The sequence below is a fragment of the Perca fluviatilis genome, chromosome 18, assembly GCF_010015445.1.
Source record: "Perca fluviatilis chromosome 18, GENO_Pfluv_1.0, whole genome shotgun sequence".
NCBI lineage: Eukaryota > Metazoa > Chordata > Actinopteri > Perciformes > Percidae > Perca > Perca fluviatilis.
The window spans coordinates 15,719,868-15,742,552 of record NC_053129.1 but is presented as its reverse complement, the minus strand read 5'-3'; the positions used below and the strand labels follow the sequence as shown (position 1 = coordinate 15,742,552).

At 40.4% G+C, this 22,685-nt stretch overlaps 2 protein-coding genes across 2 annotated transcripts; one reads left to right on the top strand and one right to left on the bottom strand.

Annotated features, from left to right (window-relative positions):
- Nucleotides 1-3,572: 3,572 nt before the first annotated feature.
- On the bottom strand, nucleotides 3,573-12,506 carry stx7l (syntaxin 7-like). Its single transcript, XM_039782619.1, has 10 exons — nucleotides 12,322-12,506; nucleotides 10,631-10,724; nucleotides 10,407-10,476; nucleotides 9,973-10,063; nucleotides 9,688-9,825; nucleotides 8,099-8,145; nucleotides 7,925-8,015; nucleotides 7,757-7,829; nucleotides 7,218-7,300; nucleotides 3,573-4,859 (listed from the first exon to the last, which is right to left on the bottom strand). Exons 2-10 carry the CDS (start codon nucleotides 10,713-10,715, stop codon nucleotides 4,764-4,766), a joined length of 774 nt encoding a protein of 257 aa, XP_039638553.1. The 5' UTR covers nucleotides 10,716-10,724; nucleotides 12,322-12,506; the 3' UTR covers nucleotides 3,573-4,763.
- A 6,705-nt stretch (nucleotides 12,507-19,211) lies between these two features.
- Nucleotides 19,212-22,124, top strand: LOC120546258 (protein LEG1 homolog). Its single transcript, XM_039781078.1, has 8 exons — nucleotides 19,212-19,558; nucleotides 19,769-19,855; nucleotides 19,931-20,004; nucleotides 20,109-20,213; nucleotides 20,451-20,569; nucleotides 21,210-21,351; nucleotides 21,455-21,551; nucleotides 21,682-22,124. The coding sequence occupies exons 1-8, from the start codon at nucleotides 19,261-19,263 to the stop codon at nucleotides 21,831-21,833; spliced, it is 1,074 nt and encodes a 357-aa protein (XP_039637012.1). The 5' UTR covers nucleotides 19,212-19,260; the 3' UTR covers nucleotides 21,834-22,124.
- Nucleotides 22,125-22,685: the final 561 nt, after the last annotated feature.

The window sequence follows — 22,685 nt, the reverse complement described above, 5'->3', positions numbered from 1 at the left end:
TAGATCGACTTCGTCGGACAAAAAGAACGCACCATAAGTATGTGCCATTTGTGTGTGTGGCTATTGAGGAGGAAAGAGGGGGGGGCAAGGTGGAGGGTGGGGGTGTGGCCTTGACCAACTGTCACCTTACTCGTTTGAAAGCCATGATGTCTCTCTCTCTCACGGATGGGCCAAATTGTCTGGGCGGGCAAAGCAGAGAAAGGGGAGGTAACCTTGCTCCTTATGACCTCATAAGGAGAAGATTCCAGATCGGCCCATCTGAGCTTTCATTATCTCAAAGGCAGAGCAGGATACCTAGGGCTCGGTTTACACCTATCACCATTTCTAGCCACTGGGGGACCATAATACATATTAATGTTAAACCTCATAAAGTTAAATTTTCATGCCATGGGACCTTTAAATGAACAGCGATGTAATCTCAATTGTAATTCTCCACGTTTTTTCTGTTGTATATGAAGCCTGATTTAATCTTGATACAGGTAAGATACGGCTTAGACTATGTATTCGGCAAGCCAACAAATAAGGCTAAATTTAATCAACACACAATCAAAACGTTTACTGTATATTGTGCTCTACAGCACTGATATTATGTCACAATTGTCCTGAGAGAGAGCTGAATTCCTGTGGGCTTTAGCTAGTCCTAAGAATAGAGAGGGCATCTGGATACAGCACTCAAGATGTGCTGTAATGGAGAGGAAAGCAGACAGGAGGAGAAATGAGAGTAGGGTAGGAGGAGGAGAGGAGAGGATTCAGGGCAAGCTTATTGCTAACACGATTTCAGCTGAAAAAATAATGTACTACTCTATAGCTATTACTGCTCCATCTGAAGATAATTATTACAGAGCAGACAAGGATTCATTGTCTCACTCAAGGACACTTGAGCATGATGTCTGCCGGAGGGCTTGAAACTGAGCAGCCACTTTGAAGGATAGTCCAGACTTTGATCTATGCTAATTAACATGGATCGGACCAGAAAAATCTCACTTGGGAGAGATCAAAGCCCTGACTGGCTGTGATAAAAGTCTAAAGGGGTTTTTGAAGCGCTTGGTTTTATTCTATTACTCTATACTATGAGATGTATTATTCGAATAACACATTTACCCCCTGCATTTGTGTACAATTGCAAACAGTGGGCAATGACAGTATACTGTGTGGCTATTGTATAATTGTATCTACAATAATACCAATACATGGTAATAGCATTAGATAGTGGTAGTACTCATGAGTGTTATGGTAAACAGTCCAGCACTGCCACCTGCTGGCAACAAGTGCACATTTCAGAAAGCATAAGATGTGATTAGATGTGCATAAAATTGTTTAGATCTTACTGTGTACATTATATGCAAATAAAACATTACTCACATTTGTGAATCCATATATAATCAACCTGCAACTGAAATACCAATACAATTTACAATACACTAGTTCATTATGTCAAAACTATTTCTCTTTACTTAATGAAAGACTTCTGTCTCTTCCACTATGTGAATTGTTTCCTATTAGCCTCTGCTAATGGGGTTGCTAGTCTTCCTAGAGGGTAAAAATACACACAAATGACATGAAATAAAAAGGAAAAACAAAAGTAGTTAAAAATAAGATTGAATTGGTACATAAACCTGTGTCTTTGCCCCAGAGAGTCGCATATTTAGAAGAGACTTTCAGCTTACCAATGGAAAGGAAAACTAATAACAACTTATTTCCTCAGTTCTTTTCCCTAATGACGTACCTTAAAGACAGTGAGCTCAGTGAGTTATTTATCCAGTTTATGTGCATCACAGCAGAGGGAAACTCCTCCAGTGAGTGTAACTTCTGCCATATCTATGATTTTCTACATCAGCAGGTAAAAACACCCTCTGTGCCTGAGACACATTATGCTATTAAAGGAAGGAGACAAATAAACAGGTACTTTCCACCGACAAGTTCAGAATTGATGCACATCTGTTAGAATCACACCTTTATTGCGGTTTGCATTTTTCTTAAATGAGGCAGTAAAATAGATCTAAAGGAGGCTGAAAAACAACCTAATAATTGTGTCTATCCACCTCAAACCAAACACCTCTTCGCTTCCTTTGCAGTAACTTCGCACCAGGTCAAACTTTCCTCATCTTCCTCAGCTGTGACATTTCTGTTGGAAAATCCTGCTCAGCTCTTTGCAGCAAACTGCTACTTTCTGTGTGTGTGGTCATCCCAAAATACTCCCTGTCCTACTGATGCCCCAGCTCAACCTGTTCTCTGTCCGAGTTACGTATTTACAACATTGTGTCCAAATCCTCCACATCTCTGCCAGGGAAACTTTTGCCTTCTGCGTCACAGCAGTCTTGTTACTTCCACATCCCAATCCAACTCCAACACTGTCTGTTCTGACATATACAAGCTAACTCCTGTCTGCTGCTTGATCTCATCCTTTCATGGATGCTTTTTTAGGGTAAACAGGGAGATGACATACAGTATAATGTTTTTTTTTTGTTTTTTTTTAACTCTTTCAGACTAAATTTTATGTATGAGTAGCTACCCCATGTATTTTCTAATGTCTGAATATTAAAAATGTGGGTTGTGACATGTTTATGCAATTGAGACCTTGTCATGTTTGGCTAACCCCTAACAGTTATTGAGGCGTCGACTCAGCTGCAATTAGCTTTTGATAAGGTATAATCTTAGCCTTGAGAATGTAGACTGTTCTTTCATTCTCACAATGCTGAGTTAATGCTGTTCTCAAGAAACAGGAAGACACTCTTGCATCACAGGCAGATACAGTGAATGACTTAAATGTACAATAGCTACATTATCATCACTCTGACTTGACATTCTCTATTGTGCAACAAGTTCAGCCACTACACCATATGTTCGTTCCTGTCTTTTCCTATAGTTGTCCAAATATCGGGGCCTAAAAAACATTATTTTAACCTTTAGGGAAATTCAACTGGGCACACTATTTTTTTTTTTCCAGCATCACCGACAATATACTGTCCTGTACTGGTAGATACTGAGTTGTAATGAAGCAGTTAAGTTGAATTACTTGATCAAGGGTAGGGTGATAGTCAAGGTTGGTGAGGGTGGGAGGATCATTACTTATTCATCTTCCCTATGGTCTTATCCAAATTCCTGACAAAGGTTAGGTAATGACATTCAATCTTTGTTTTTTTGGAGTCACTTAAATAAACCTAAATAAATAAGCACCTAATGATATGTAAAGCTACCTATCAACTGACTGTCAGCCAGCAACCTGCCAGTCTGTCTCTCATTTATTTACCGTTGAATGTAAAACTAACTACTGAATAAACAGTCGGTTTCTCCAGTGTTGGTGACAATTAGGCTATGCTATTTGGTATTAGAGGAACACCATAGCATTATAGTCTTAACCAAAGGAGCAATATGTGGGATTATTTAAATGAAAGCAAATCTATACCGTATTTTTACTGCAGAATATTGTAGTTTTGCACAAATACTCGAAGGACTTCTTTAGTGACCTTTGTGTTGAAAAAAAAACCAATAACTTTAAGTGGTGATTCACAATTTAATTTAAGAATAACATAAGAATTACATTTTAAAAAAAAAATCAATCTTACTTCAGGTTCAGTACAGTCAGGTAATTTATTTATATATGGTAGGCAGCCAAATCTCAATATTGAAAATATACATGTGATCATAATTTTACATATGTCAAATAGTAGTAGCAAATAGTTTGTAGTGTTTGGTTTCAATTTATTTACTTTGGGTTGTGGTTTCTTCATATCAGGAAAAACGACGGTTACTGTGGGTTGTCAATCACAGAGAAATAATGATAATTGACTGTCGGTACTTTCCTATGAGTAAAGCCCCCACACAGGTGTTTCCACTTAGACTGGCTGACTAGACCACGACTGATTGACGCAGCTCTGGCCCACCTGCAACGTGTAACGAGCTCTAATCAGCCAGAAAATTGAAGACACCTGTGTGGTTTCTTTAAAAGAAGCATACCGAAGTACAGTTAAACAAACCATAAAACACAACTCAAACGATTATGTGTTGCATTTACAAAAGAAAAAGAAACTTACTTGGAATAGCTGGCTGACAGTGGAGTGTAATATAAGGTCCAAATCACAAGATTTAGTATGGATCTATCAAAAAATTACAACTACATCAATTTGAATAGAAATTAGCTAGTCATTTTAATTAATTACAATTTTAAATACAGGAAATAATGCATTGCAATAAGCTGAATGCAGTTTGGCTTTATTGTGCTATGGACCAAGGCTGACTTTACTCCCAAATTTACAGAGTGCACTTGATACATGGTTTTAATTGTTCATATCTGACCTGATAAAAGAAAGCAGCTGCAGCAATATAACTGATCTGAAGGTTAATTCCCTCTTACCTGCCTACAGCAACTTGCTGCTTCATTGCACCCAGAAGCATTGTCTGTATTGTATCTTATTGAACGTTCGGTAGAGGGGTAGCTAACATGGCTGCACCTGTCCTGTGTTACAGGACAATCATGCCTAAATAAAAAAAAGAATTCAATTAAAGCTGATTATAACAATAAAGCAACCAGCGCTCGTTTTGTTTTCACAGTGAAGGAGTGTGTTTTCCTGTCAATGAGGAATGCAACATCTTTAAAATATAAATCAAGTCAAAGAAAGACAGACAGTCCCATTGACTCCCATTGACAGTCCCATGGGGGGGGAGAAAAGGAGGAGGATGAGGAGAGGAAGGACGGTGCTCAATCCTTTGTCCAGGCTGATGACTAAACCGGAGAGGTGGAGGAGGGGAAGAAGAAGAAGCCCTCATTTTTTGACTGCGCCCCAGATGATAAGTCCAATAACAACAGCAACTACAGCCAACAATATCATCAGGATGCATATCTTCTTCCGGGAGCTCCGCTGGAGGGGCGAAAAAAAGCACAAAGTGGTTGTGTATTAAATAATGATGAGATAGAATCGGTTTATTAAAGGTCCCATGGCATGAAAAGTTTACTTTATGAGGTTTTTTTAACATTAATATGCGTTCCCCCAGCCTGCCTATGGTCCCCCAGTGGCTAGAAATGGTGACAGGTGTAAACCAAGCCCTGGGTATCCTGCTCTGCCTTTGAGAAAATGAAAGCTCAGATGGGCCGATCTGGAATCTTGCTTCTTATGAGGAGAGAATTTGGCCCACCCATGAGAGAGAGAGAGAGAGAGAGAGAGAGAGAGAGAGAGAGAGGAGAGAGAGAGACATCATGGTTTTCAAATGAGCATAGTGGCAGTTGGTCAAGGCCACACCCCCACCCTCCACCTTGCCCCCCCCTCTCTCCTCCTCAATAGCTACAGACACAGAAATGGCACATACTAAGGAAAGCTCATTGTGGGACTGGCTCTAGTGGCTGTAATTCTGCACCAAGGCTGAATTTCGGGAAAGAGACTTCAGATACAGTATTAGGGGACCACTAAGGTCTATATAAAAGCATCCAAAGAGCACCATGTCATGGGACCTTTAATGGAGAGATGGATTTGTTTTACTCAGGAAGTGACTCTCAACCACAGTATGAATCCGATCACCTTGCGACTCAGCTTTTTCTTTTCTTTTCTCCTTTACGCCTCTTTATCTACATCTTATTTACCAAAGCAAACTGACTAAGAACTTGGTTACACAAGGGAGTTCTTGTGTAGGAGGAGGAGGATTCATACATGCACACATACTGTTGCCTCAAAGACAGTGCTTAATTTGTAAAGTGGGAGGTCCCAGAGCGCAGAGGGGGGGTGGATCCGGCGACTCAAAACGGGGGTTTTAAAATGACACTGCCTACGTAGCTTCTCTGACTAAAAAACCTAAACAACGCTGTGTGTACATTTATTTTTATTTCAGAACACGCAGTGCATCGGTGCGAAATGTAAAAAAAAAAGGAATTCACTGCAACAATCGTTTTCACAAGCAGCAATTATCCATCAGACTATTAAATTAACCAAAAAACCCACCGTGGTCTGCACATTCTTGATCGGCAGAAACGGATTTTGCTTGTTTGGGATAAGCAAACCTTGTTGTCTTTTTGACATTTATCACTTGACTGAAACGAGGCTATAACAGCAATCTCAAGCAGCACAAATGCTTGTGTCACTAGAGGTGCAGCGCCGCGCTATTGAAGTGCCTCCCCTCCCTCCGTCCCTCTCCCCCCTCCATCTTACCCTGAAAATTCACCTCAAAAAGCATCGAAAATGCACACACAAGATTTTTGTGGAACTTCAATGGGGAATAAAGACTAACAAGACAGATAACAACATTGAACATGTTAGGTTGTAAAAAGTTAAAACCATGTCTATGTTTTAAAGAATAAATTGTATGCTGCAGTCAGGTTATGAAAATAGGAATGGAATCTAGAATGACTAGCCTACTAAGGTAAAAACAGCTGGTTATTTCTCTCCCCCTCTCTTCCTGTTTCTTGCAGATAGATTAGGTTAAAACCAACTATTAACATATGAAGAGAAACGTCTCTTTGAGTCTCCAAACTCCTGGTGCCAAGTCTGGGTTAGAACAAAGAAAATGCAAACTCTGTAAACTTGAATATAATCAGCACTACCAAGATAAATGACCTTTGTCTGTGACCTGTAGTAAACTTGAAATTCAGAGGTGTGTCCTTAACCTGAGAGAGATGAATATAATTGGGATCCTGAGCAAGATTCAGGGCTTCAATCTGTGACCCCACAAGGGGAAGCATGTTGAAGTCCGCTGTTTACAGTGTTTCGTTTTGTCATGTCGCATGGCTGCTAACTGTGACCCGACAGGGGAAGCATGTTTTGCAGTTTGCTGCTGGCAGTGTTTTATGTTTTATGTTTGATTGTGTTTTGACTGTCGTTTTCATCGTGTTGTTTTATTAAACCTTTTGCTTAACTTTCAATTCGACACCAGCCTCTCCAGAAATCAAACGATCACGTCTTTTAGAGTATTCTTACAAACACTACACAAACAGTAGTTTATTTTTTTCATTTAGGAGATTCATTTTTCCTGGTGACACAGGAGGTGCCGGATCCAACAAAAAAGGTTCCAGATCCAACGAGGTGCTGGAACATGTTCAGGCGTTTTCCGGCTCAATTTAAGCCCTGCTCAAAGACCCCTAGAACAATTGATCTTACTAGTTCCAAGCTAACATTTATACATTTGAATGCCTCTCCTCTCATCCTCTCCTTGTTCCTTTCCTTGGTACCTTCATTGCTTATGTGTCTCTCCTCTATTTTGTTTATCATCCTCTCTGTCCCATCGAGTTTTACCTGATAGTCTGCAGCACGTGCCAGCTGCTGTGTGGCGCTCTGGACATTCACATCTGCATTCTCCACATTGGCTTCTATACTGTCTGCAGAACACACAGGAAACACACACATTTTACATGCAGGGGGTGGGAGGAAGGGGGAACACATGTGGCAATAATTCACACGTCCCTAGATGAGTAGACAGGTCAGTACAGAAGATCCCTTAGACAAGGTCATATTCTTCATTTATGTTATTTACTTACATAATATTGTCCCTGTTTTTTCATATTGTAATTCTACTTTGTTTTGGAGTGTACACACATATTTCAAAAATGTAATTCCATAAACCATTGTGCCTCCTGTCCTACATTAGTGCTATTCTTAATAAATGTTTTGTTATAAATATTTTATTACATTGAATAAAGAGGGCGTGCGTGAGACTGCTGCCCCAGCCCACAGTCCTGTTGTCATTAAGTAAAAACTTTTTTTTTTCCAGTTGTGCATTGTTACATTATTAGAGGAACAGACAAGAAATCTATTAGCAGGTGACAAAAGCTCACCTATCATGTCTCCCTGCTCATGGACCATCATCCCCAGGTCCTTGAAGATGTCATTGATATCGGTGATGTCCGACTGAATCGAGCAACATAAAGAGAGATGGTTCATGTGATGACGTACTGGACAGATTAGTGGCCATGCTGGTATAGACATTTGATTCTTATTTGTACCTCCAACTGCCTGATGGACGACTCTCTCTCCTGGATCAGCCTCAAGTCTTCTTCAGTGATGGCCTCAGTCTGAGCCTGCACCTGAGAATCACTGCAGGGACAAACGGAGATGATGGAATAATAACAGTAATATAAACAGAAACTATGATAATGATCATAAATGGTGGACCCTACCCAAGGAAATTAGGCACATTTCCAAAGCTGTCATCAGGGTGTCCTCCCTGTTAAAGAAAAATTAAGAGGTTTAAATAAACATTCTGTGCTAATGTACTTTACTGTGATTGTGGGTACAGCAATAATTCAGTATGTACAAGATGCTATAAAACCTAGAATGCCCATGTTCATAATACCTCATTAAATAAAATTTGATTTGAAGTATCAAATGAACAGTAGTCGAAAATGTACGCATGGTGACATAGAGCAAATAAAACCTGTACTTTAGCATTTAGCTCCCCCAGCCGAGATATGTTCCTTACCAACCATTTAAAGCAGTAAAGAACTGCTCCTGCTTATCAGCCTGAACACAGCAGATACAGATACAGAGTTGCCAAGCAAGAATGCTCTCCAGAGGGAGTAGTCGTCCAAAACAGTCGCAATTAAATGGCACCATAATGTGAGAGCTACTGTACATCCTATGAAGCTTTTCTCACTACAAACAAATATAGATACACAACTTAAGTAGAGAAACCAACAATGATATAAAATGCAGGCTCAGCAGCACCTTCCCTGAAATAGTTATTACTGTTACAGGATACAGTTGTCACTGATCTTAGATCCATAAGAGGGCAGTGTGTGACGGTAGAAACTTTTTTTTAGATTAGATTAGAATTTATTTATAATTCAGAGACATGACGAAGTGCACAGTTCTCAGAGGTCTTAATCATTAGGACAAATATTACAAATACAGATATATAATTTTGTATATACACTTTAAATATATGACAGTAACAATTAATATAAAAATATAGCACAGTGAAAAGGTTATCAATCCTATTCTATTTGTAGGTGGAGCTGTTATTTCTTGTCTGCCTTTTGTTCACATGGAAGTATGTCTGATGAAAACGTTGAAGGTCGAAGCATTCCATTGTTACATTTCTAGGAATCTTACAATAGACTGCATCTCCTTTTACTTGTATGCATCTGTACCCAACTGAGGTTGGATGGGAACAGTATCCACCCTCTTACTGTCCACCTAATATGTCTGTTTGCACCTATCAAGCTGTTGATGATATTAAAGTTCAGAAGGGTGGCCAGAAAAAGACACTTTTGACTAGGGCTGGGTATCGTTAATGAAAATTTCGATACCGGTACCGATAGGCTACCAATACCGTGACTTTGATACCGGATCCTAAACGATACTTTTTTCAATACCCATTTTATGAAACAAAAATAAATTACAACATTAAGGCAGTCTTTTTTTTTTTTTTTTCATCTCCTACTACGTGAGCCGCGTCTCTGTGCGTAACATAGAGTTGTTTTTCCTGCCTGCCTCTGTGACAGCCAATCACCAGCATTATTAGATCTTGGTAGAAGCATGCTGCATGCTTATTGGCTCACTGACGCTGATGAGATTTACTCCTTAGGAATTGAAATTGGGTTTTGTATGATGAGGCATTATGAGCATAAAGAAAGAAATGTGGATGATGATGATTATTAACTGGCATATGGATTATGGTCACTCACTAATATATTATTTAATCACAGTCCCTTTCACTGGTCTACACTCTGACCTTGTGAGCTTGCAGGCACAGCAGGTTACTCACCGAAACCCTGGAGCTGGCTCGGACTCTGGCCACAAACTCTCTCTCTTGGTTGGCCGCCTGCCGCTGGGTCTTCTGGAAGCTGTTCAGGGCAGCGGAGAAGTCATTCACCAGACGCTCTTTTTGTATCTTCCTCTGCCGCTAAATACATGAAATAGAAATGTTAACTGAAAGGCCACAAAACATAAAAGCTTGGGAAACAAAACAGTGTGGAACAAAATCGGTATTAACAAGTAGGGGAACTGTGACTTCAAACAATAGTTAATGAAGAAGTTAAGAGTTCAGTACCTGATCTGGGCCAACAGGAAGTGCACTGAATGCCTTGATCAGTCTGTCAGTCTCCTTCGCTAGCTGGTTGCCTTGCTGTTGTTTCTGTTGCCTGGTGACCAAAGACAAATATATTTTTAATTTGTTAAATGAAGAAGAAGAAAAAAAAAAGAAGATCTCACAGGACCCTAATTTCAGTAGGAATGATACGCAGTTAGTTTGTCTTTAAAAAACAACAACACATTCATGGTTGTGTGTGGAGTTGCCAATATCCGCATTAGGCTTTTATTAGATTAAAAATACACTATTAGTATCGACCCAATGTAATGTGTTACGATTGATCACTTTCAGACAGGTGTGCTTCAAAGGTTTAACATTTTCTCCATCTGCATTTGTATTAAGATGTTTACCGTAATAGACTAATTATGAAACCCTGCCGGTCCCCCATAACTCACAGCGTCTGTCGTAGCTGGCTGCTGTCTTGCTCTGTTCCAAGCAGAGAAACTGCCCTCTGCAGCTCCGAGGCTGGTGAGGAAGAAAAGAGTGCAGACATTGTTTATCTATGGTGAAGTATCTCCATGTGTCTTTCATGTGTGTACCGTGTGTGTGTGTGTGTGTGTGTGTGTGTGTGTGTGTGTGTGTGTGTGTGTGTGTGTGTGTGTGTGTGTGTGTGTATTACTCAGCAGCGTCAGCTTCTGGATGTTGGAACTGATATTGTGAACCAAAGCACTGGGCTCCTCTGGAGACCCAGCCTGGTAGGCCATGATGGAGAGCTGTGAGGACACACAACAACACAGACTGTCAGACTGTCACTTCATGAGTGAGTGAGTGAGACCGAGATGACATTACCATAGTAACTGCAGTTATTGCAACTTGTTGGTGACTGACGTGAAAAAAACCTTTGGGCATCTGGGCTGACATCCAAACAAACATTACACCCATACAGAATTTTAGAACACCTCATTCCAAAAACTGGGACGTTCTTCCACACTAAACTCAGAAAACCATTTCTTTATTGACGCAACTTTGTGTACAGTTTTCATTGTCATGTTAAAACTATTGTCCAAAGCAGCGATTCCCAAACTGGGGTTCTTCAGCAGGTGCAACAGGGGAAATGGAAAGACTGTGGAGTCTCCTAATGGGAAAAAAAAAACGTGTCCAAAAATGACTAGCTAATATGATGGCTCACTGATATAATTAGCTGAAACTATTAGATAAATGGTTGAAATAATTAGCTAGACTACATTTAGTGGATAAACAGTTGGAATAATTAGCTCAACTTCGACTTTATTAATATTGTCCCCAAGTGGCAATTTGTGGTGCAGCAAGGCATACATGCAAGACAATTAGAAACACAGCACATCTAAAAGGAAGAGATCCACATGAAGTGGGACACCGAATAATACGCAAAGTAATGCCCGGATAAATGGTTGAATGCTCCTGACACTATACAAATGTAAACTTGACCAAATTAACATTAAAACATGAACATATCAATCATAATGAAAAGCACATCCACATTTACTTAAAATCCATTTTAAAAATTTAAAAAGTTAACACATTTGGAAAACTGTACTAGGCCTATTATGGGGTATTCATCTGACAGGGACCTGGATAAAAAGGCTGGAAACCACTTCTTAATAGTTTGTCAATTTCAAATGCAAAGTGTAATACATTTTCTAATGGGGCATCTGCTCTTATTTACTGTATATAAAGCCTATGTAACAGGGTTGGGTCAGGGATGTTTACAATTGCCCAGCCAAGCAGACTTCCTGTACTGTTGACTCAAGAGTGACTGAAACCTTGGCCGGGTATGCAAATCCCAATCTGTTAAGACACTGTCAAACAGAGGCTATTCAGCCCTCTTATTGCTATGAGCGGGGATACGTTTGATGCTTTTTACTTAGGCAAATTTAAACACTGAATCATGACTTCCACTTTAATGAAACGTGTTGCACCCTCCCTGTCCGCCCGGGTGTGTATTTGTCCATTTACTAATACAGTAGCTGCGGCAGCAAGAAAAAATGCGGAAATCACAGGAGCTTTCCAATGACAAGAAGAGGAGTGCATACATGATCACTATTTACTAATGAGCCACTTATTATCATCCGGGTTAAAGTTGTTGTTATGTGGACTTTATTCCTCTGTTGGAGCCAACATGCGGCGGTTGCAGAAGTCATTAAGTTACTAACAAAGTCGCAGCACCATTTGAAGATTTTTCTCTCTCGTTTTCCGGGAGAACAAATTACTTTTAATTTCTTAGCTCTTAAAGATGAAACGGCAACTTTAGTTAGTGTTTATCGCGCTAAGCCATCAGTGTTGTCAATCCTTCCTAAATGTTCAGCTCAGTTATGTAAGTTTAGACTTTACCTTTCTTGTGACTTGCAGCAGCAGCAGCAGCAGCAGTGTGTTTCCTGATTCTCTGCCCCTCCCCCGTCACATGATGTCTGGAGCAATGGAGGCAAAAATCACTGGTAGAAATGACTTTATGACAAAGGAACGGCTATATAGCAACAACAACAGAAAACACTGAAAACGAATATTGTGACAATACGTGTAATTGCCTGTGTCTCGTTATAAATGTTGACACTGCATATTCCTACTCAATACATGCAATCAGCTTGTCAGCTGTTTCAGTACAAGTGAAAAACAATGTTATTGGTGTTACTTTTTTACCTCCCCCCCCCTTCAAATATGGAGTCCTATGAGTGCCATGAGGAGGGGTGGGGTGGGCAATAGCACACAGAACGGGCAGCCCATATGGCACTGCATCACGTTTTCTCATTTGTAAGGGCACCCTGGAGGGCACTTCTTCACGATTCTCCACTGGAAGGACACCCTTGAGGGCACTTGATCACGTTTTCTCTACTGGAGGATATTCTTCACATTTTCAGTAGCCAACAGGAAGGGCTCCCTGTACGGCACTTCGTCGCATTTTCAGTAGCCAACAGGAAGGGCAGCCTAGAGGACACTTCATCAATGTGTTTTTGCACATGGCCCACCATAGAGGGAACTTTTTCATATTTTATCTACCAATCCAATTCCAATGAAGTTGGGACGTTGAACAGAATGTAATGATTTGCAAATCCTTTTCAACTTATGTTCAATTGAATACACTACAAAGACAAGATATTTAATGTTCAAGCTGATCAACTTTATTTTTTTTTTGCAAATATTCACTCATTTTGAATTTCACGCCTGCAACACGTTCCAAAAAACCTGGGACAGGGGCATCAAAAGAATGGGGAAAGTTGAGGAATGCTAAAAAAAACACATTCCACAGGTGTATAGGTTAATTGGTCATGATTGGGTATAAAACGAGCATCCCAAAAAGGCTCAGTCGTTCACAACCAAGGATGGGGCGAGGTTCACCACTTTGTGAACAACTGCGTGAGCAAACAGTCCAACAGTTTAAGAACGTTTCTCAACATACAATTGCAAGGAATTCAGGGATTTCATTATGTACAGTCCATAACCTGATCAAAAGATGCAGCGAATCTAGAGAAATCTCTGCATGGACAAAGTGATGTCAGTGCAGAGTACAAATAGTCAATGCCAGTGTTTAAGAACACAAATTTGGGGGGCTGGTATATGAAGTCACTGGTTAAAGTAATCACAGTAGCTGCAAGTAGTGCATCAGTGTTAATTCAGTTTTTTTTTATTATTACAAGCCCCTCAGGCCGAAAACCAACATTGAATGCTTGTGACCTTTGATCCCTCAGGAGGCACTGCATTAAAAACCAACATCATTATGTAAAGGGTATTACCACGTGGGCTCAGGAACACTTCAGAAAACCATTGTCAGTTAACACAGTTTGTCGCTACATCTACAAGGGCAAGTTAAAACTCTACCATGCAAAGCAAAGGCCATATATCAACACCTAGAAACGCCGCCGGCTTCTCTAGGCCCAAGCTCATCTGAGATGGACTGACGCAAAGTGGAAAAGTGTGCTCAGGTCTGACGAGTCCACATTTCAAATTGTTTTTGGAATCATGGACGTCAGGTCCTCCGGGCCAAAGAGGAAAAGGACCATCCAGATTGTTACCATCTGTGATGGTGTGGGGGTGTGTTAGTGCCCATGGCATGTAGACTGGGTAAACCCAGCCCGATCTGCCGGCGATTTGATTTCACCCTGCAGCTGAGGCTGGAAACCTGTATGTTTATCTATCCTGCTTCCGTTACAAATTTGCGGGAACCAATCACAAACTGGCTTATCCACCTGGCGCGCTGTTTAGCACGATGACGATAGAGAAGCAAACAAGCAGCTTTTTGTTTACATTCAACAAGCCGGCCACCAAAGCGCAGCAACCTGTTGATGCCACTGTCTCTACTACGTCACACGGATCGTTGGTCTGATTGGTTGAAGGACTATCCAATTGCGTACAGAGTCATTTGAACTATGGCCGTTGATCATGCCTCTTGTGCAGAGAAAATACAGAGCAGACTCCCCAGACTAATGTTCAATCAGTCCCTCCAGAAAAACGCGATTATGCGATCGCATAATTCAATGCATAATCAGCCAAAGTACGCATATTCATGCGGGGGCCGCATTTTTTCAAATATGCCGCACTTTCGCCGCATAAATTGCAGATTTCCGCGCAAAATATGCGGTGCTTGCATGATTTCATAATCCCCGCATTTTCGTTGCAAAAAAGTCACATAATATATCTTAGTAGAAAGTTGAAAAAATGTTGCGTTTACTTCACACAAGAGCAGCCATTTTCCCCTGTTGCCATGGGAACGTTATGAAGTGACGTAATTACGCGACGTGAACATCATCGAAAAGCAGGTGTTGGAGGTTGAATTTGACATGTACTTTGAGTCTCTTAAGTTTGTATCCAATAAGAAAGCTATCTTAATATCTGATGTCTACTCAAATTTCTTTAAGTGCTCCTACTGTCTATATTATTATATATTATTAACGATTTTTGAAAGTCTGTCTCTTTTGTATCTTTTATTTCCCTCTGTTTAGACTATTACTTTTATTTAAATAATATTATATTATTTGTATATATTTTTGTATCTTATTTGTTTACTTATTGCAATGACTGAATATCTGTAAACTATTTTTGGAAATTAAGTTTAAAAAAAGCAGGGTGTTTTCTCTTTTTCATCAAACCGCAGTTTTTGCAAGTTCCCCCAATTTTTGCAAGTTCCCGCAATTTTTGCAAGTTCCCGCATTTTTTGCAAGTTCCTGCAATTTCATCGCATAAAATTGCATAAATATCCCGCATATTCCATCGCATTTTTTAAGAAAATGTGCCGCATAATCAAGGATTTTTGCCCGCAACAATCACAAAAAAACTCCGCGTTTTTCTGGAAGGTCTGTTCAATCTTAAAAGATTGAGCTTGGTCTGGTGATGGCATGGGTAACTTGCACATCTGTAAAGGCACCTGAAAGGTATATACAGGTTTTGGAGCAACATATGCTGCCATCCAAGCAATGTCTGTTTAAGGGACCCCCTTGAAAATGAGATGGTACATCTCAAGGGGCTATCCAAAATAAAGAAAGAAGGGACGTCCCTGCTTATTTCAGCAAGTCAATGCTAAGTCACATTCTGCACGTGTTACAACAGGGTGGCTTTGTAGTAAAAGAGTGCGGGTACTAGACTGGCCTGCCTGCAGTCCAGACCTGTCTACCATTGAAAATGTGGGGCGCATTATGAAGCGCAAAATGGGACAACCGAGACCCCAGACTGTTGAGCAACTGAAGTCGTACTGTAATGGCAAATTTACATTTAAGCATGATTCTTTATATTTTTTATCTTATTTCTGTTTTAGTTTCTCTCACAAAGTCTGGAACATAATGTGAGCACTGTTTGTCTGAACCGATAAAAGTACAAGGTCACAGTAGACTATCTCCCTGTGCAGATTCAGGTCTCCCATGCCAGTTGAGATGTAACCAAGGGGGTGAAAGTTGTACAGGGGGGAGGAGGCAAAATGGCTCCGAGATGTCGCCTGTGTTTTTCGATTGTCTTCATGTGTATCAGATTGTCTGTGAGAAATGAAAAGTCATGATAAGCCAAGTGTGTGTTCTGTCACTCTGAAGATGTATTTACTGTCTCAGTGTTCCTGTTCACTCGTTGAAGAAACTTTTCCACACTGAGCTGATGTGCTTTTTGTGAAACTGTAGTACTCCTATATTCTTGCAAGTTTATAATAAAATACAAAAATCTAACTTGGTTTAGTTTGAAATTGTCTTTATTTTGTTTCACTCTTTAACTTTCAAAATCCACCCCTGCTGCAGAAACAGTACATCAAGCAAGAATGGAAAAGAATTCCTCCTACAAAGCTTCAACAGTTAGTGTCCTCAGTGCCCTCTCAGTTATTGAGTGTTGTTAAAAGGAAAGGTGATGTAACACAGTAGCAAACATGCCCCTGTCCCAGCTTTTTTGGAACGTGTTGCAGGCACCCCTCTCCTCCCTCCAGGTCTTGTACACTGGTAGGACCAGGAAATGGGCAGAGAACATCACCCATGACCACAAACATACTGCACACACTCTCTTTACAGATCCCTGCGCACAAAAACAACCAGACATAAGAACAGCTTCTTTCCCACTGCCATCACTCTACTGAACTGCGGATAAGTGGGGTCATCCCCACTTTGGCCACTCACCCACTTCTCTACACATTACATACTTATTATTCCAATATGCATCTTGCACACTACTTTGCACTATTACTTTTTGCACTCTAAATCCCACTCCATGTGTACTTGTCTTGATATTATGTGTTCTTGTCTTTTTTGTATATTATGTTGATATGTGCCTATATGTATATTGTTGTCTCTATTGTACAGTATGTGTCTATAATACTATTTGTCTATGTATAGAGAGTTAACACCTAAATTCCTTGTGTATGTAAGTATACTTGGCCAATAAATTAAAAATTATTTACTTTTTACACAACGTCCCAACTTCTTTAGAATTGGGGTTTGTATCATAGATGCATACAAGATGGCACTTCTGCTGCATTTTTATTCAAACATGGGGCCATCAAGTCTAGAGTCTACCAGTGCATGCAACATACAGTGGGGAGAACAAGTATTTGATACACTGCCAATTTAGCAGGTTTTCCTACTTACAAAGCATGTAGAGGTCTGTAATTTTGATCATATGTACACTTCAACTGTCAGAGACGGAATCTAAAACAAAAATCCAGAAAATCACATTGCATGATTTTTAAATAATTAATTTGCATTTTATTGCATGACATAAGTATTTGATCACCTACCAACCAGTAAGAATTCCGGCTCTCACAGACCTGTTAGTTTTTCTTTAAGAAGCCCTCCTGTTCTCCACTCATTACCTGTATTAACTGCACCTGTTTGAACTTGTTACCTGTATAAAAGACACTTGTCCACACACTCAATCAAACCTCTCCACCAATGGCCAAGACCAAAGAGCTGTGTAAGGACATCAGGGATAAAATTGTAGACCTAGATAAGGCTGGGATGGGCTACAGGACAATAGGCAAGCAGCTTGGTGAGAAGGCAACAACTGTTGGCGCAATTATTAGAAAACGGAAGAAGTTCAAGATGACGGTCAATCTCCCTCGGTCTGGGTCACCATGCAAGATCTTACCTCGTGGGGCATCAATGATCATGAGGAAGGTGAGGGATCAGCCCAGAACTACACGGCAGGACCTGATCAATGACCTGAAGAGAGCTGGGACCACAGTCTCAAAGAAAACCATTAGTAACACACTACGCTGTCATGGATTAAAATCCTGCAGCGCACGCAAGGTCCCCCTGCTCAAGCCAGCGCATGTCCAGGCCCATCTGAAGTTTGCCAATGACCATCTGGATGATCCAGAGGAGGATTGGGAGAAGGTCATGTGGTCTGATGAGACAAAAATAGAGCTCCACTCACCGTGTTTGGAGGAAGAAGAAGGATGAGTACAACCCCAAGAACACCATCCCAACCGTGAAGCATGGAGGTGGAAATATCATTCTTTGGGGATGCTTTTCTGCAAAAAAGACAGGCCGACTGCACCGTATTGAGGGGAGGATGGATGGGGCCATGTATCGCGAGATCTTGGCCAACAACCTCCTTCCCTCAGTAAGCGCATTGAAGCATGACAACGACCCGAAACACACAGCCAGGGCAACTAAGGAGTGGCTCCGTAAGAAGCATCTCAAGGTCCTGGAGTGGCCTAGCCAGTCTCCAGACCTGAACCAATAGAAAATCTTTGGAGGGAGCTGAAAGTCCGTATTGCCCAGCGACAGCCCCGAAACCTGAAGGATCTGGAGAAGGTCTGTATGGAGGAGTGGGCCAAAATCCCTGCTGCAGTGTGTGCAAACCTGGTCAAGAACTACAGTAAACATATGATCTCTGTAATTGCAAACAAAGGTTTATGTACAAAATATTAAGTTCTGCTTTTCTGATGTGTCAAATACTTATGTCATGCAATAAAATACAAATTAATTACTTAAAAATCACACAATGTGATTTTCTGGATTTTTGTTTTGCCTTCTCCTGGCATGTGCAGTCACTCACAGTTGAAGAGTACCTATGATACAATTACTTACATGCTTTGTAAGTGGGAAAACCTGCAAAATTGACAGTGTATCAAATACTTGTTCTCCCCATTGTATGTATGCAATTGTGTGTTAGGTGTACACAGGACAGATCCTGTGTTCTCTTTTTATGTTGTGTGTGTGCCTCTCTCTCAGTGATTGCTGGCAAACAGTATGGTGGTCAGTCACATCTGCAGATGTGGATTTATTACTGTTGACCTACAGGGCATAGGTCTTATCTTGTTATCAGTCAGCAGAACAGGTCTCTGGGTTTCTATGCCGATTCAGGTGATCTGGCTAAAGGTCAAATGACAATCATTTTGTACTAATAGACTGAATTATGGTTATTCAGAATGTATTTATTTTAAGACAGAAAATGTAAGCCAAATGGCTTAACAAGGCAATATTAAAAATTGTATCACATGGATCAATGTGAATAGAATAAGTTATAAAGTTTTAAATGTAAATCCAATGTGCCATTGAGAACATTCAGCTTGACTTGTTAGTTGATTGGTTCAGATGTGAAAAACATTGTCAGTTGTCAGTGATCATGGATCATGGTAATCTACTTGTTGAGTTGAGTATGTGCATGATAGAGAGACTTTCTGATCTGAGTATTTGCATAGTATTGAACTCTACACACAATATCTAATCTGTTTTTCATTGAGGGTCCATTGAACCTGGTTAGTCCATGTGATATGTGGGTCAGCACATTTAAACTGAGTATATAAGCTGTGCATTTCTGTGACTATTGTGTCAGTCCAGAGTAGATCTACCCAGGTCCTCAGTCATGCTGCGTCCATCATTCCTCAGCCTTCTCCTGGCATGTGCAGTGTCTCTTAGCAGCTCTGCTGTATTTCTAGAAAATGGCATGCCCATCCTGTGGGCCCAAACGGCCGGCCAATTGACTGACCTGCCGACACAGAATGGCATCCTGACCCCCGACCCATGGAACTTCCTTCATCGCATGAGTCTTTACCGTCTGATGATAGTTGCAACAGACCCTTTAATGGGATCAATGGGGACCAATGCCACAGACAGTCCGCTGTGGGGACTGCCACTGCAGTTGGGATGGATGCTTACCTCAGGTAAGATAAAAAACTTTTTTCTTTTTTTGAACAATTATTTCACAGTCTGTTTCCTTCACCTTCTCACACATATAATGAATAAATAACCAACTTTTACTGTGAGTTCCAGAGTCACTGAGTCCTAATCTGAGAGATCATAATAACAATAACGCCACCAGCTACCAAAGAATCTACACACAAACTGATGCCGTTATGTACAATGTGTTGTAGGGCGTCTCGCTGACCCAACCAGTGCTACCACTTGCGGCCTGCAAACAGGAGATACTATGTGTGTTTCTACTCAGAGCTGGTGGAGCTGTAAGTATGACACGCACATGCGGACACACACACACGTAGAAAACTAAAACACAAAACTTCTTCTTTCTCCTCCAGGTGTGACCTACTTTGTCTCTGTACTGCCCTTCCTGTCTGCTGCAAAGCAGGGCTTCATGGGAGAAGGAGTTCAGGTACTTGTGCAGCTAGACATCTAAAACTGAAAGTGAGACAATTGAAAACAAGACAAAGAGTCTACAGCTATGCTATGCTATGCTATGCTATGCGATTCTATTAGGTCCAGATGCAGATACCTGAAGGCGTACAGGACTATTGCACCACATATGCAAGCTGTGCAGCTAGCTACCCTGACGCCATGTCTAAGTGGGATGCCTTTTTCCAGGTATATGAGTTACACACACACACACACACACACACACACACACACACACACACACACACACACACACACACACACACACACACACACACACACACATACAATATAGCAATCCACTCTAGTGGACACTGTTTCATAGATTGATGATAATCTGTCTCTCTTCTTCATCCCCTGACTTTATGGAGGTGCAATTATAAATAGCTGGAGTACCTCCTTAATGTTGTATGTATGTGTTTAAAGGGCCTCAAGGCTGCAGCTGACTCTCCTCTCCCTGAAAATGAGAAGAAAGACTCTCTCCTTGGTCTCTACTGGGTGGCCCAAATGGCTTCAACTTATGCCTCTGCTGCATGCAACTCCAGGTAATCTATCTATCTATCTATCTATCTATCTATCTATCTATCTATCTATCTATCTATCTATCTATCTATCTATCTATCTATCTATCTATCTATCTATCTAACTATCTATCTATCTATCTATCTATCTATCTATCTATCTATCTATCTATCTATCTATCTATCTATCTATCTATCTATCTATCTATCTATCTATCATTATGTGTTGTTAGTGTAATCCGTGCAAAAAACAAAAAAGAGTAAAAAATATATTATGGATACATTTACACACTCATGGACACTCAAATAAAATGGTGGGCATTAGTCTATAGGGAATGATGAAATAGCCCAATTGATTATTCCTGTTTCTAAACTTTATGCTAAAATAAGATAAAACACTGTTGCTGCATCCGGGGCATATCACCGTCCAAGACATTTTTGATTGGTTTAAAGAAATACAAACAACCCAGAGCATATTTTTCACCTATCCCAGAATGATAAACCAGTTTAGTCAGACCATAATCCAGCATTGAAACAGCACTGTGTAGATAAGACTACTTCATATCTGACAGAGAGATATTAGAGTGGTATCATTTTTGTCATCTAACTCTCAGCAACAAAACAAGTAAGCTGTATCCCTCTCTTGTTCTCTCCTCTCCTTCAGGCAGAGCCACTACTCCTCTACAGAGGTTTCCTTTGCAAAAAGCTGGCTGAACTCAGCTGAGTATGTTTCTGCTGCTCATTTCCAATCCAATTTGCAAAAATCTTCAATGTTCATATCCCCTCTCCCAAGCCGTATTTTGCGGGTACGTAACTAGAACTGCAGACATTCATTCATTTCTAAACCACATTTTTACAACTTGTGTATTTATCTTATTGTTGTTCTGTCTGTCACATCTGTACGTCTAGGTGGACGACAGCGCGCCTAACATAGCCGATCTGAGTTCGGAGGAGAACCACACACTCTATGTCTTCTCCTGGATTAACAGTATGAACAATCTACTTGGTAGGGCACGCGCACGCACACACACACACACACACACACACACACACACACACACACACACACACACTGTAATAAAGCTTTTTATTTTATTGGATTAGTGTGAGCTGATCATGATCATGTCATCTACCAGGTGGGACATTGGTGAGTATGTGGAAAAGTGCCATGTGTTCAGTGAACACAAGAGAGAAAGGCAGTAAGTTGCTGGAGGAGCTCCTACTGAATCCCAGCTTTGCCACACAAACTTTCCTGTCCATCATCACTGGAATGACTTCGAGCTGCTGAGACAAACTTAGAGAGATAGCAACTCTAATTACATAGTTGTCATTTTTTACAGTACATAATACAGGAGTACTGTGGTATTACTCAGAGGGAGGGATCCCTAAGAGAAGACACTTGCAGAACAAAAATGCATAATTGATATTTCTTTGAAAGTAAATGATGCCAATATTCAGAAGGTGTAGATCAACAGGAATTCCAGGTTACAATTTAAAAGCAGGTAGACCTCTGTATGTCTCTGTTCTCGTCACTCTCTTGTGAGTATGTGTGTCCCAATAAAGTATCAACAAACCCTAATTTCACTGTCATCATTTTACTTTTTTTTTAAGATTGTGTGTTGCACTTAATAATAATCCAAGAGTTATATAATATAGATAACTCTTTTTTTTATTGTCCTTTTAGTTCCCTTGCCCAGGGACCACAGATGTAAATTAGCTGTATAGCTAACTCTGGTACAGGGCCTGAACTGTGCATGGTCCCTGACAAATAAACTAATAAAATACAAAAAAATAATAATAATTCAGACAGGGTCCAACCGGAGCTCTACCTAGTGGTAATTTGATTGCAGTGCTAACCTATCATGAATTGTCAAAGGACAAAGCACAAACCATGTAACATTTTCAGTAATGTGATGAAAAGGATATTTAAAATAATACCTATAATAAGATCAAATTAAATGTATTCTTTGAAAAATGGTGATAAAATCTATGAGGATTACACATACAGGTTGCACAAGACTTCAAAAGACTGCTTGTAACCTCTTGTAATGTTTCTTCTGTATCCCTGGAGAGAAGATCCATACACAGAGATGTTGCCAGACAAACAGAAAGGCAGCCATATCTTTGGGGAGAATGGTGG

Coding starts and splice junctions, on each gene's coding strand:
- stx7l (XM_039782619.1), bottom strand. CDS start 10,715: ATGGCCTACCAGGCTGGGTCTCCAGAGGAGCCCAGTGCTTTGGTTCAC. Junction 9,826..9,972: donor TTCCTGTTGGCCCAGATCAG/GTACTGAACTCT, acceptor TCATGTATTTAG/CGGCAGAGGAAGATACAAAA. Junction 8,016..8,098: donor AATGTGCCTAATTTCCTTGG/GTAGGGTCCACC, acceptor TTGTCCCTGCAG/TGATTCTCAGGTGCAGGCTC.
- LOC120546258 (XM_039781078.1), top strand. CDS start 19,261: ATGCTGCGTCCATCATTCCTCAGCCTTCTCCTGGCATGTGCAGTGTCT. Junction 19,559..19,768: donor GGGATGGATGCTTACCTCAG/GTAAGATAAAAA, acceptor AATGTGTTGTAG/GGCGTCTCGCTGACCCAACC. Junction 21,352..21,454: donor TCCCAAGCCGTATTTTGCGG/GTACGTAACTAG, acceptor CTGTACGTCTAG/GTGGACGACAGCGCGCCTAA.